General features: G+C 43.9%; 1 protein-coding gene across 2 annotated transcripts in view; it reads right to left on the minus strand.

The window, feature by feature from the left end:
* LOC114656373 (inactive dipeptidyl peptidase 10-like) overlaps nucleotides 1-15,542 on the minus strand; it is a 992,193-nt gene that overhangs the window by 232,416 nt on the left and 744,235 nt on the right. For both annotated transcript variants that reach the window (XM_051930748.1, XM_051930749.1), the window contains exon 5: nucleotides 12,546-12,620. In XM_051930748.1, coding sequence (XP_051786708.1) covers nucleotides 12,546-12,620 — 75 coding nt within the window. The remainder of the gene's footprint in view (nucleotides 1-12,545; nucleotides 12,621-15,542) is intronic.

A 15,542-nucleotide genomic window follows, 5' to 3' on the forward strand; every position in this document is an offset into this window, starting at 1 on the left:
AAGTGCAATTAGGACCAGGAGGTCAAGCACCTGGAACATTTCCGGGGGGGGCTATAAAAAGGGCCATCCACCACCACTCCCCAGCCAGAATTGGGAGGAAGAGGACGCGGTTGCCTGGGAGGAGTGGTGGTGTCAGGGTGGAGAGTTGTGTGTTGACTGAATTGAAGTGCTTTGGAACTGTGTTGTGGCTGGGGGGTTCACGGGGAAGACGTACCCTCCAGCTGAAGAAAAATAAAACTCTTTGTGGTTTTACATGTGCCTCTGCGTCAGTCTGTGCCGGGTCAGGCGCTATATAGCGCCTTATTACAATATATAAAATCCAACGTCTGTCTGTCGGCTTTTCACAAGAGAACTACTTAACGGATTTAGATCGGGTTTGTTCAATAATTTGCTGGAACATTCCAGTTGATTTTGTGACGTCTCTCATCGAGCTAAGTGTCATAGTACCGATTTATTTGTGCAAATTCCGAGAGAGACGCTGTGGGATGAGGGGAGGGCAGCAGAGAGTTTGGCGGGGCCCTCCTCGCTTATGCGCCAGCCTTACCTCCGCTTAGCTAGCGAACGAGAGAACTACTTAACGGATTTAGATTGGGCTTTTTCAATAATTTGCTGGAACATTCCGGTTGATTTTGTGACTTCTCTCATCACGATAAGTATCATAGTTCGCTTGCAGTACTGATTTATTTGCACGAATCCGAGAGAGAGGCTGCGAGCCAAGGGGAGGGGAGGGGAGGGGAGGGGGGCGGGGTCCTCCTCACTCACGCGCCAGCCTTACCTCCGCTTAGCTAGCGAATGAGTGAACTACTTAATGGATTTAGATCGGGTTATTTTCTAGAATTTGCTTGAACATTCTGGTTGATTTTGCGACTTCTCTCATCGAGCTAAGTGTCATAGTACTGATTTATTTGTGCAAATTCCGAGAGAGACGCTGTGGGATGTGGGGAGGGCAGCAGAGGGTTTGGCGGGGCCCTCCTCGCTTATGCGCCAGCCTTACCTCCGCTTAGCTAGCGAACGAGAGAACTACTTAACGGATTTAGATCGGGTTATTTTCAATAATTTGCTTGAACATTCCAGTTGATTTTGCGACCAAGAATCATAGTTTGTTTGCAGGAGTGATATATCTGAGACAGAGGCTGTGGGCCGAGGGGAGGGGGGTACATGACATAAGGATTGGGGAGCCAGGCAGGGCCCTCCTTACTGTCCTTTTCTCTACTATATGGGTGGAGCTGTTGGGGGCGGCCAGTATTGGATAAGAAGGGAAATAAAGGCACATGTAAGTCAGTATGTCTGAAGTGTGGCCGTCAGGTAATGTAGTATACTGACATCGATGATAATTGACGGAAAACTTAATTTGTTGCATAAACGTTATTGTCAGTGAAAATATTCCACTGTGCGTAACCCACAAAGTACCTGTATGTTTAACCCAGCTTTTGATGTAACATTGGAAAATGTTGTGTACAACTGGCCATGGGTAGAAACAGGGCCTGGCAAATCAACTCCGACGTTATTAAATGTTTGTCGTTGTGACTTGGTGATAGTCATACAATATGCTAAATGAACGGGGAATTGCCTACACCATAATATAAAGGGAATATCTTGTTTTGAGTTGTCAGTGTGTTATGGACTCCCTGTAGTTTTCCGTCATAATGTTTTTTGTGGGCGGCACGGTGGCACAGTGGGTAGCGCTGCTGCCTCGCAGTTGGGAGACCTGGGGACCTGGGTTCGATTCCCGGGTCCTCCCTGCGTGGAGTTTGCATGTTCTCCCCGTGTCTGTATGGGTTTCCTCCGGGCGCTCCGGTTTCCTCCCACAGTCCAAAGACATGCAGGTTAGGTGGATTGGCGATTCTAAATTGGCATTAGTGTGTGCTTGGTGTGTGGGTGTGTTTGTGTGTGTCCTGCAGTGGGTTGGCACCCTGCCCGAGATTGATTCCTGCCTTGTGCCCTGTGTTGGCTAGGATTGGCTCCAGCAGACCCCCGTGACCCTGTGTTCGGATTCAGCGGGTTGGAAAATGGATGGATGGATGGACATTTCCCATCTGAACCCACACTGCCTATTTACTAACATGCCTGCTCTTCAGAAAGGTTGCAGGCTTAATTTGTTTTTCGTTCACTGTCCAGGTGCAAGACTTGTTGCCGCTGATCCACAGATAATGTGGCTCTGTGGTTTGTCATACATTGTCTTTGTTGTTCTGTTTGCTTATTGGTCTGACGTGATGTCGATGTTTCTGCTTCTGTGCATTGGTGTGAGTACGCAGGCCGGCGAGACCATTTCTGTTGGTCGCCGCTAGGCTGTATGTGCCTTTTCATTTTATCAGGATGCTGATGATGAAGTGAAGGAAAAAGGAGGTGTAAAATGGTAGTGTCATAATGTAGTTTCAGTTAGTAACAAAGTATGCACCGAATAAACAGTCAAATAGCACAGTCGATAACTGGTCACATTGAAGAATTGATTTGTCTATCTATTTTATAGAAGCCTTTTCTATTTATCTATAAATCTATCTATTTATTTTTATATGGTGTCTTTCCTTCCTATCAATTTATCTATTATTCTATTATATAGTGCCTTTCCTATCTATCTATCTTATAGATGCCTTTCCTATCTATCTATCTTATAGATGCCTTTCCTATTTATCTATAAATCTATCTATTTATCTATTATATGGTGTCGTTCCTTCCTATCAATTTATCTATTATTCTATTATATAGTGCCTTTCCGATCTATCAATCTATCTATTGTGGCAGATGGCTGGGTGCCACCCCCAGCCGGGATGCCCAGGAAGACAGGAGGAGGGTTCATGCCTCCTCCAGAACACAAGAGGGCGACCGCCCTGGTTCCATTAGGGGCCACGGGTGCAGTGCTTGGAAGCCCCACCCTGTAGGGGCCCGTGGTCTCCGCCAGGGGACGCCCCCATACCTGAAGAACCCGGAACCCCAACACTTCTGCCACACCAGGAAGTGCTGGGGGGAAGAAGACTGGGAACACCCGGAGGGCTTCCGGGAACACATCCGGCACTTCCGCCACACAGGGGAGTGTCTAGGGAGTGTCGGGGATCACCTGGAGCCCATACGGGCACTGATAAAAGGGGCTGCCTCCCTGCAAAGAAGGACTGGAGTCGGGTGAGGAGTGGACAAGGTTTTGGAGGCGGCCTGACGAGCAGGCAGAGAGAGTGAGAGCCTGGACTTTGGGGGAGAGTGGTGCTGGAGGCAGTGGAGGCACTGGGTTTGTGCACAGTAATTGTACAAATTATGTATAATAAACATGTGGTGGACTGTACAATGGTGTCTGTCTGTCTGTGTCCGGGCAGCTTATCACACTATGTATCTATTATATAGTGCCTTTCCTATCTATCTATCTATCTATCTATCTATCTATCTATCTATCTATCTATCTATCTATCTATCTATCTATCTATCTATCTATCTATCTATCTATCTATCTATCTATCTATCTATCTATCTTATAGATGCCTTTCATATTTATCTATAAATCTATCTATTTATCTATTATGTTGTCTTTCCTTCCTATTGATTTATCTATTATTCTATTATATAGTGCCTTTCCTATCTATCTAGCTATCTATATAGTGCCTTTCATATCTGTCTTTCTGTCTCTCTGTCTTTCTAAATTCCACATATTTAGAATGGTAATTGAATTGCAATAGGAAAAGCATAAACACACTTCTTGTGTAATAATAAGGTCACTTTTAGTTTCATCAGGACATATTAATATATTGTCTATGCTTTACATATACAGTATATTCACATAGTGTGCAGTCTAAGCTTTACATTATTGTCTGGCAGAAGAAATTAGCAATCAGCATTTCATTAACCAAAGAGTCTATTGAATAAAAAGCTTTCCTGCAAATAGATTGCAAATGCATTTTCCTTTAATCCAATGTTAATGTTAAAAAAAAGAAGAAGAAAACCAAGTGCTTCAGAGAAATCGTCTGAGAAAAAGGGCAAAACAATTTATTGCACCAGTTTAACATCATTATGGGCCATCTGGACTCATCATTTAACATGAAGAAAATGTTTCATTTCAAGTGCCATTTTATGCCAAAAGAACAGAGATTTTTGAGAACAGAGGGAATTTATTTCGATGTGCTTTAGACAGTTAATGGAGTAGGACCCTTATTCTAAAGTAGTACACTTGCTGGAATGAAAATGCTATATGAAGACAATCCAGAGATTATAGCAGTCAACTACATCATCTTTAATCTTTTTCAAAGGAATAACAAGTTATAAAAATTCTTCTCCTCAAGCCATGCTGAATTTGAAAGTCTTTCTTTTTATTATGCAGTTGTGAGAGTGAGAACACCCACGACTAACCCATGTAATGGACAGCTGGGATTCTTACCTGGCTGGGACACCTCCGTAACGGAAGGACCAGGTGAAGGAGCTTGGACAGAGCAATACCTCCCATGGGACGACAGAGGGCAGACCCCCCGGCGTGCTACAATGCCACGGGTTTGGAGCATGGAAGCTCAACCCTGCTGGGATCCGTGGCCATGGCTCTGGGGCGCATGGAGAACTGAACCCTCAGAAGTGCAGCCAGAAGGAGATCATGGACCACCTGGAGCACTTTTGGGTGCCCTATAAAAGGGACCAGCGGCCACAACTCGAGGAACAAGAGTCAGGAGGGGGTGGACAAAGCTTGCTGGAGGAGTGGATGCAACAGAAAAAGACAGAAAGGGAGAGGAAGAAGAAAGGGACAGTGTATTGGTGCTATCTGGTATTTGTACCCTGTGCTGCTTTGACAAAAGCGTTTCCCACAGCTGAATGAACGTGTGCTGTGTGGCAAGACTGGGCTCGGTGTCTGTTCTCCCCGGGGTTTGGGGAGCTGTACGACCCCTGGTGGTTCACACCCAGTATAGTAAACTTTTAACAGTTGTTAATATCAAATATTACATGTTAATAATCCATATTAATTCTTTCCAACTGAATGGTGTAGGAGTCCTCTGGGAAAGGCTTCAGCTCCCTATGACTAAAAATGGACTAAACAAGTTCTAGAGATGGATGGATGGATTGTTCCTATGTTTTGAGAAAGATAAAAATAGTTTCTTTCACAAACTATATATCTACCAATTAAAAGAAAACTCTGAAAGGCATTGTGCCCAACAACACAGCAACAAGCTTCATTATTCTTATGATGCTGGAAAATGAAGCACAATTAGTTTGACGAATTAAAATACCGTTTGACTATTGTGATTTAAATGACAGCTATGATGTTTTAACTTTAATTGTCACTATTGAGTTTAAAGTTTTTATGTTTAAATATAACTTTATATATAACCATTCAGGCACCACGCACTCATAACGTCACCCTTGGTTGCCATGATACTACTCATCAGTATGGGTGCGATACGTGAACACACAAGAGGTCGTGGTGGCCTCTTTATGTGGGATGACTGCATTTTATTGTAAAGAGAAGAATTTTACTTAGGTCTGGGCCAGGGGTCTTCTTGATGTCCTTACCTTGTTGATCTGGTTATGGATGTGTTGAGTCATGGGATAAAAGACCAATCCCCCCCTCCAGTGCAGGCATGGGCTAATGATATTGTTTTGTGTAGCACCAGAAAAGAGGAAGTGGAGAGGAAATTGGAAGAATGGACTCCATGGAAGTATTAGACGAGGACAGAATGAACGCAATGACTGATTCAAGTTTTGATTTGAGACAACTCATAGAGAAAAACAGAAAGGTGGGAATATGGAGTTATTGACTTGGAGAAGGCCTATGATAGAAGTGGCACATGAAGTGGTCTGGTGGTGAATGAGAGAGAAAGGAGGACAGGAAAATTGTGTGAGGATTGTCCAGGATATGAATGAGAGAGTGAGGACTCTGGTGGGGTTACAGACAAGATCCCAGTTGGAGGAGGTCTGCACCAGGGGTGTTCTTTACGTTGATCTGCTTATGGATGTGTTGACTTGTGGGATTAAAGACCAATCTGCTGGTGCAGGGTTTGTGCTGATGGCATTGTATTGTGTAGCACCATAAAAGAGGAAGAGGAGAGGAAGTTGGAAGAATGGAGAAGAGCTTTGGAAGAACAGGAAGAAGACAGATTTAATGATGACCGGGATTCAAACGTTAGCCTATAGGGAGAGCTATTGAAAAGAGTAGAGAAGTTTAAATATCGAGGATCAGTAGCAGCCCATGATGGAAAATTAGACACAGAGATAACCCACATAGTGGAGTGTGGATGGGGCGATTGGAAGAAGGCATCAGGAGTAATGTGTGATCAAAGAATTAAGACAAAGGTTAAAGGTCAAGTTTTTAAGACAGTGGTAAGACCAGCAATGATGGATGGAGCTGAGATCTGAGCTGTAAAGGGAGAGCTGAAGACACATAAGACACACTCTGGACCCCATGGAAGTATTAGAGGAGGACAGAATGAACGCAATGACTGATGTAGTCTTTGCATTGAGACAATCCATAGAGAAGTATGAAGAAATACAGAAAGGTGGGAATATGGAGTTTATTGACTTGGAGAAGGCCTCTGACAGAAATGGCACATCAAGTGTCTGGTGGTGCTATGACAGAGAAAGGAGAACCAGAGAAGTGTGTGAGGATTGTCCACAGGAGGGAGTGAGGACTCAGGTGGGGTAAGAGACAAGATCCCAGTTGGAGGAGGTCTGCCCCAGGGGTCTTGTTGAAGTCCTTACCTCTTTGATCTGCTTATGGATGTGTTGGGATAAAAGACCAATGCCCCTGGTGCAGGCTTTGTGCTGATGACATTGTGTTGTGTTGCACCGGAAATGAGAAAGAGGAGAAGAAGTTGGAAGAATGGAGAAGGGCTTTGAAGAAAATGTAAGGATTAATGATTATCAAGATTCATATGTTATCCTAATTGAAAAGAGTGGATACATTTAAATTGCTAGGATCAGTGGTAGCCCAAGATGGAGAATTAGACACCAGGATGACCCATAGAGTGCAGTGTGGATGGAAAAATTGGATAGAAGGCATCAGGAGTATTGTGAATTTCCCCCTTGGGATTAATAAAGTATCTATCTATCTATCTATCTATCTATCTATCTATCTATCTATCTATCTATCTATCTATCTATCTATCTATCTATCTATCTATCTATCTATCTATCTATCTATCTATCTATCTATCTATCTATCTATCTATCTATCTATCTATCTATCTATCTATTGTGGGATCAAATAAGTAGGGTGAAGGTTAAAGGTCAGGTTTTTATGACAGTGGTAAGACCACCAATGATGCATGGAGCAGAGACATGGGCAGTGAAGGGAGAGCAGGAGAAGTTAGATGTGGCAGAAATGAGAATGAATTGACGACCCGGTTGGTCGTTTTGCGGACTGTCCGTTCCCTCAGTCGATGACACCATCAATAAAAGCCAAGTCATAAGGAAAAGCAGAAAGTGATCTGACACAGGAGTGTTTTCCTCATGGACAGTTGTGTATAGCGTGTTCAGAGTAAGCATTTTCCGAAGCTGACTGGATGATCCCATCATTAAGGTTTTGGCTCAAGTTTTGTAGCCAGACGCCCTTCCAGACACTAACCTACTCTATTGATCTTGTCTTGGGACCGGCGCCAAGTTGGGCTGGCCCACAGGTGGTTAGAGTTAATGAAGAATGGAGCAGAGACATGGCCGGGAAAGGAAGCGCAGGAGAAGAAGTTAAATATGGCAGAAATGAGTATGATGAGATGAATGTGTGGAGTTACGAGAACGGACAGAATAAGAAACTAGACAATCAGTGGAACAACAAGAATGTGGGAGACATCTTAGAAAGTGCAGGACAGGAGGGAGAAGTGGTGGGGACATGTGAAGAGGAGAGACGAGGAATATGTGGGCAAAAGAGTGAATGGAGTAGCTTGGACAGACCGCTGATCTCAACCCTACTGAATAACCTTTGGGATGAAACGGAACACCAACTGCAAGCCAGAGCTTCTCATCCAACATCATTACCTGACCTTCACAGATGGGGCACAAATTTCCAGTCATGAAGTGTCAAAGCGGGGAGAACCATCAGAACTGCTCTAACCACAAAGGGAAGTCACAAGATCTTTATAAACAGATTTATAATCCAAGAAATTGCTCTGAAACTATGAAACTCTGAAGAGTATAAAAGGCACAACTGGGGCTACCTGAAAAGGCAAAGGTAAACCAAGGCAAACATGTCCCAAAAACACAAATCCAAAGAATAAAAAACAATAAACCGCAAACAAAGCAATAAACACTAAAACTCACCAACTCTACAAGCGCATTCAATGAACTGCAAGGGACTATGGGTTTCCTCAGCCTCTTTAGGATTGAGGGAGGCCCTTAATGTTGATGGGCAGGTGGCCCCACCTCTTGGGGACCACCCACAAAACAGATGGCACACAGAGAAAGATTATAAATAGGCATGTAGAAAGCATATGCACACAACTAATAAGAAAAACACAATAATGTAAATAATCGACACCAGCAACACCATTACCACCAGCAAAAGAATCAAAAGGACATTAAAAAAGAAAATGAATGGCAGGCAGGGAGGAACCCCAGCTGAAATATAACTGTGTGATATTGTGTGGATATTCATTAAGATGCTCTAAAAGAAAGCAGGCCGGAAGTCATTGCCTGAGTGGTGGTGACCTTTTACAAGCTTTACTTCTGAGTGCATTTTTAATAATATAGTAAACTTCTGACATTTTGATTGTACCTTTGATGGCGTACAATAATAACGTTAGCCCGCTTACCTTATAAATGGTGCATGAGGCTATATAAAGTTAAGACTGATTGATAAGAAAATATAAAAAAATGAAGGTATTACTAGTATTAGATATGGTTGTCTACTGTGACGAGGCGGGCTCTGCTCCACACAACCTTCTTGCTTTTGGGAGCCCTTGAACCCGACACCGTCGGTAATGTCACCGATGCGCTTGGCAGTGAGGCATAACAATGAAACAAGGGGATGGTGCAAAAGTGTCAAGTGCTTTTATTAAAAACCAACAACAAAAACATCCATCCATTTTCCAACCCGCTGAATCCGAACACAGGGTCACGGGGGTCTGCTAGAGCCAATCCCAGCCAACACAGGGCACAAGGCAGGAACCAATCCCGAGCAGGGTGCCAACACACCACAGGACACACACAAACACACCCACACACCAAGCGCACACTAGGGCCAATTTAGAATCGCCAATCCACCTAACCTGCATAACTTTCAACTGTGGGAGGAAACCGGAGCGCCCGGAGGAAACCCACGCAGACACGGGGAGAACATGCAAACTCCACGCAGGGAGGACCCGGGAATCGAACCCGGGTCCCCAGGTCTCCCAACTGCGAGGTAGCAGCGCCACCATGCCGCCCACAACAAAAACAAGTGTTCAAAATTAAATAAAGTGCTGGGCATCGCAGTTTCTTCAATAAATAATCCAGTAAAAACAGAAGTGAGATGGTGGAGTGTTTAAACAATAAATAAATCCTTTAAAACCGAGTTTAAAACAATGCTGGAAGCAGTCTCTTTAAAAACCAAAGCACAGTGCCTTCTTTTACCTGGCGGCTCCCTTGCTTCTCCCATCAGGGTTCTCAACAGGGGAGTCGCCCTTCCTGCAGCTGACCTTCTTTCCATTCCTGATCTGGAGGTTTCCCAAACTCTGGCTTCGGATACGCTCCCTCCAGACCAAGACATGGCTTTTCCCCAACAGCCAGGACGCTCCATCACCCAAGCCTCCCGATACCTCCAGCTGTCTTCCACGGGGAGCCATCCTTCTTCTGGTCACTCCCGCTCCTCAGAATGCTCAGCGGGAGGGACCACTACCAACTGCCCTCGGTGTTGGCCAAACACCCCACTAGGGCTCATTGTCCAGCTGCCTACGTGCTTGAGCCACCACCATCTACTCAAAGCACCATGATGTTCCAACAGTGATGGATGGATTAAAACCCAGGAGTCTGTATGACCATCAGCATCAAGTGACTCCGTGAGAACCCTAACTACAAACAGGACTATTTCATTTATGTTAGGTAGAATGCTCAGAGGGGACTGGGTGGTCTCGTGGCCTGGAACCCCTACAGATTTAATTTTTTTCTCCAGCTTTCTGGAGTTTTTTTTTGTTTTTTCTGTCCACCCTGGCCATCGGACCTTACTCTTATTTTATGTTAATTAGTGTTGTCTTATTTTAATTTCTTATTTTGTCTTTTATTTTTCTTTTCTTCATTATGTAAAGCACTTTGAGCTACTTTTTGTATGAAAATGTGCTATAGAAATAAATGTTCTTGTTGTTCGCTCTCTCTCTTTCTCCCTCTCACGCACGCACCGGCTTTCCCCACACTGCTTCCTGCTTTCTTCCTCTGCAACCTCCGTCTTTCGTTTCTTTTACTTTTTCTCATCCATCTTCCTGCTATCCGCCTTGCGCTTCTCTATATTATGGGGACGTGGATCAGCTGTGGCAATCAACAGCTCCCGGGAACAATTACGGATCCGGACGACTCCTCACCTGTGCACTTAAGTGAGAATCGCCCGCATCAACGAATCACCCTGGGAACCGATCCGCCACACTTACCAGATCCTCTCTCTAAGCCGCGAGTGCGGCGATTATTTATTTAAAACTGGCCCTTTCGACATGAGCTGTAGACCCGCTACACCACAGGGGTCTGTGGCAGTGTGGCTGTTTCAATTAACAGCACTGCAACTCTGGGCTGCCACAGAGTGTTCGGTGTGGATACGGAGCATCCATGGAGCAGGAGAGACAAACTACTCTGAGTGGGCTGTCGCTGAATGAAGATTGATGGGAGCAGGAGAAGGGAACAGGGATCATGGGAGCCCCGCTGAAGGCCAAGGGGTGGCACCGAGGGACACGAGCTTGACACAAAAGTTGTGTGGGCCTGTCAGAGGACGTCTTCTTGTGCTGAGGAGACCGAAAACGGTGAGCTGAGGAGACATCAGTTTTTAAAATGGAGGTACCGAGGCTCAGTGTTGGCTTTAAAGCAATAAAAAATCTTGTGGTTAATTTAATTATTTGTTTTAATATTTTTAATCTCCACCCGACACTGTTTAAGTTTTTGGAATTATTCATTGCCTTATGTATTAATGCAGCGTTTCTCAACCTTTAAGTATTTGCGACCCGAGTTTTCATAACAGTTTTAATCGCAACCCCCCTAACGTTTTTTTGAAAGATGCCACTAATACCGATTTGTTTTTTTTTTAATTAATGATATATCATAAATGCATATTTTAATTTACCTACTTAACTTTCATCGACATTTATCTAACTCTATATTTATTTTTCTAGTATCAGAATGTAGTTTAAGTTAATTTGTTTTGGTTTCAATAGATGTATTTTTCATATTTTCGATTCTTGTTTTCTTTTATTAACACATCTTCACGCCCCCCCTTTTTGTTACTTTGCGCCCCCCTAGGGGGGCCCGTCCCACAGTTTGTGAACCACTTTATTAATGTAAGGATTCTGCATGAAGCCATGTTTCACCTGTCAGACAAGTGTCAGCTTATATCACATATACAAGTCACACATGCACATCAGAGGGTCACCTTCCAAGTTCTTCATAGGTAGGTGATACCAGGGCCGTCTTAATGCATGGGCACAATGGGCACTGGCTCGGGGCCCCAGGAACATAGGGACCCATGATGTTTCTGATGCCTATGTACATTTCTCTTTTGCTGTCGAAACAGGGGTCCCTGTGCACTACTTTGCCCGGGGGCTTATGATGCTGTTAGGACAGCCCTAGGTGATACCACCCCAAGGAATGAAGGAACTGATACCATTGACTGGCCCCCACACTCACTCGCCTGAACTCAATCCAATAGAACAACTCTGGGTGGGACATTATGTTTCGGTCCATCCAACGCCTCAGACTGTCCAGGAGCTCAGTGATGCCTTGGTCCAGATCTGAGAGGAGAACCCCCAGGATACCGTCCGTTTTTTGTTTTTGTTTTTTACTTATTAGTACCTTGTAGCCATTCTGTCTGCGTCTTTTGTTGTTTGAAGCACGGTGGCACAGTGGTTAGCACTGCCACCTCACAGCTCAGGTCACATTTTTAGCCACAACAAGCAGTCAGTCCCATATAGATGGCAGACGCTTCTCCAGCCCTCAGAGACAGGCAAATAAAACACCACTGCATCATTATAATCCACTCAGTATTAGTTCAGTTCCTCCTTCTCCATTGATTCAGTGCATTTCATAGAGTCCAGCGAAGTTCCCTGGCATTTCCTTGATTTCATCAAATTCACAGCAAAGTGATCTTAGCAAGGTTCACTCATCACTACTACTTGGTAATTAGCCCAGTTTGTATTTGTATCTACTTTTGGATTTGTTGAAGAAAAGAAACCAAAATGATATTTGAAGTGTCCTTCCAAATATGTAATTACTATTAATGCTGATAGTTGAAGGGACAAAGAAAAATTCCAGACACCCGTTGTGGCTCGGGGCACAGCCCAATCCTGACACTTATTGGTAAATTAGCACATTTCAAATGGTCATGATTAAAAAATGAAATTATGGAGTCTATAGTTTAATATTGGCTAATACACACTGTTTATAAATGTAACGGTACATATGATCAAGGTAATGCTTCTTACCTGCTTGACATCATAAGCAAGAAGAACATATCTGAGGTCTGGGGAAACTTGATATTTTGCAACTATGAATGTTACCTAAAAGAGAAAAGAGATAAAAATGACACAACTAATCAAGTTATGAAACTTATCATGCATTTACTGTTTCAAAATTATAACCCTAACATTATTCAAGTTATTGTCTGTTTTTTACCTGCATTTTTTATTACTCTTTAATTTAATATTTTTTGCTGCTGGAGTATGTGAATTTCCCCCTGGGATTAATAAAGTATCTATCTATCTATCTATCTATCTATCTATCTATCTATCTATCTATCTATCTATCTATCTATCTATCTATCTATCTATCTATCTATCTATCTATCTATCTATCCATCCATCCATGTTTGGAAGGAGTAGCTTCATGGCTGAGATGGATTCTCATTCCTTAAAATGCCAGGAGGCCAACATCATTAGACACGCAGAAGAGCAGTTCACCAGTTTAGATATCCCAGCAGCAGCAGAAAGGAACTGAGGACGCAACTGCAATGCCAACTTACAGGATGGATAAAATAGAAATGGACTATTACTTATCCTGGTTGAGATGCAAAGTATGGGACAATGGGAGACTGTTGACCATGTGCAGGTTGTTCCTGCATAGGTTTGGTGGCGGCATCCCTTATGGCGATCCCTGGTATAGTCGTCTGCGATTGAAAGTTGTGATCTCGTAGGGTTGTGCTGTTGGGTCCCTTTTTTTGGGGGCACCAGGGAGAGCTAGCAGAAGGTAAGGGTTCGAGTGCTTCCCGAAGATGAGGTTTTGACACCGGACGTACTTCTGGGTTGGGTTGAAAGTTGACCCTCGACTTCATGTGGAGAGCCTGAGTCATGAATGTAGTCGGGCAAAACTTACTTGGAGGAGCAGAGGTGCAATAGAAGAAAAAAGGATAATTTGCTGTGCTGTGGTGAGCCATATAAAAAGAAATGAACCTATTAAAGGTGTCTAATTGAATAAAAAAATGTGATTTGGATTCAGGATTGTGTTTAGGGTTTGACGCTCAGTGGCGCCCATGTGTGGTCACAATCCATTTTACAAATACACTTATTCCTTAGTTTTTCCCTAAGCATTGACGAACATAACGATTTCTGTAAAACTGAGTTTGTCTTCATAATAAATAAATAAATACAAATATCAAAATAAGTGGATCATTTCTTACAAAGCTCTTGCCATTTTCTCAAGGAGAAAAAAAAAACTTTCTGAAAACAGATTTTCACCTTGTCATTGTGGGTACTGAGTGTAGGCGGATGGGCAAAAAATGTTAAATTTATCCATTTTGAATTTCATCCTATAACACAATAAATTAAATTGAATACTTTTTGAACTGGCGGCACGGTGGCGGCATGCAGTGGTAGCACTGCTGCCTCGCAGTAAGGAGACCTGGGTTCATTTCCCGGGTCCTCCCTGCGTGGAGTTTGTATGTTCTCCCCATGTCTGTGTGGGTTTCCTCTGGGTCCTCCGGTTTCCTCCCACAGTCCAAAGACATGCAGGTTAGGTGCATTGGCGATCCTAAATTGTCCCTAGTGGGTGTGTATGTGCCCTATGGTGGGTTGGCACCCTGCCCAGGGATTTGTTCCTGCCCTGTGCTGGCTGGGATTGGCTCCAGCAGAACCTTTGACCCTGTGTTAGGATATAGTGGGTTAGGAAATGACTGACTGACTGACTTTTTGAATTCAATGTAGCAAGGTAAATGAGAACATCTTCAACATAGAGAAAAAATTTGTGAGAAGAACTATTACAGAGTTATACAGTAGGTGGGGCGGCACGGTGGCGCAGTGGGTAGCGCTGCTGCCTCGCAGTTGGGAGATCTGGAGACCTGGGTTCGATTCCCGGGTCCTCCCTGTGTGGAGTTTGCATGTTCTCCCCGTGTCTGCGTGGGTTTCCTCCGGGCGCTCCGGTTTCCTCCCACATTCCAAAGACATGCAGGTTAGGTGGATTGGCGATTCTAAATTGGCCCTAGTGTGTGCTTGGTGTGTGGGTGTGTTTGTGTGTGTCCTGCGGTGGGTTGGCACCCTGCCCAGGATTGTTTCCTGCCTTGTGCCCTGTGTTGGCTGGGATTGGCTTCAGCAGACCCCCGTGACCCTGTGTTCGGATTCAGCGGGTTGGAAAATGGATGGATGGATGGATAGAGTAGGTGTTAACAGCTGAGAGTTACGGATCACTATTGCCAAAGGTTCAAGGGGTAGATCGAAGAGGGAAAGGGAACGTGGACAACCCTGTTTGACCCACTTTTCAATGGAGAAGGAATGGGAGATTGGAGAATTTGTGAGGGCAAACGGCTGAGGGTGAGGAATATAACATCTTCAGCAAATTTAGATATCCATTATTGATTCCCATTCTCTCACTACAAGAAAGGCACAAAACAATAATCCTCACTAAACGATCAGGCTTTGGTCCCTGCTCTCCTATAACTGGGAAGCACGAGTACTAATAAATGTTCCACAGTGCCACCCTCATCCATTTTCTATACCAGGTTATTCCAATTTGGAGTCACAGGAGCGTACCTTTGCTGTGCTGAGTACAAACCTGGAGTGAGGTGCCGGTCCACTGCTAGTCGTACTCATGCACATGAGGCCAATTTAAAGTTACTAGTTAACAGAATATGAATACTTTTGGGGGGAAAAAAAGATATTCTGAAGCAGAATCCCAAGAAAGCACATAAAGAACATGATGCTTCTTCTACTTCTTGCTTTTCATCATTTCTCACTTCTATGTGGGGTTGATGTGCCTGATCAACCTTCTCCTCAGCTCATTCCTATGCCTCCAGCCAAGTAAGACCCTTTTCCTTCAAACCTTCTTTTACATTATCTATCCACCTTTGCTTCAGAATCCCTTACTTTCTCTTCTTCAGCACTTCCATTCCCATCACTCTTTGGTCCACTTGTTCATTGTCTCTCCTCATTAACTTCTAATGTTGTTAACCTTAGATAAAGGCATCAATTAAGTAATTGTAATTTTACTAAGTC

The sequence above is a fragment of the Erpetoichthys calabaricus genome, chromosome 8, assembly GCF_900747795.2.
Source record: "Erpetoichthys calabaricus chromosome 8, fErpCal1.3, whole genome shotgun sequence".
NCBI classification, from domain to species: domain Eukaryota; kingdom Metazoa; phylum Chordata; class Cladistia; order Polypteriformes; family Polypteridae; genus Erpetoichthys; species Erpetoichthys calabaricus.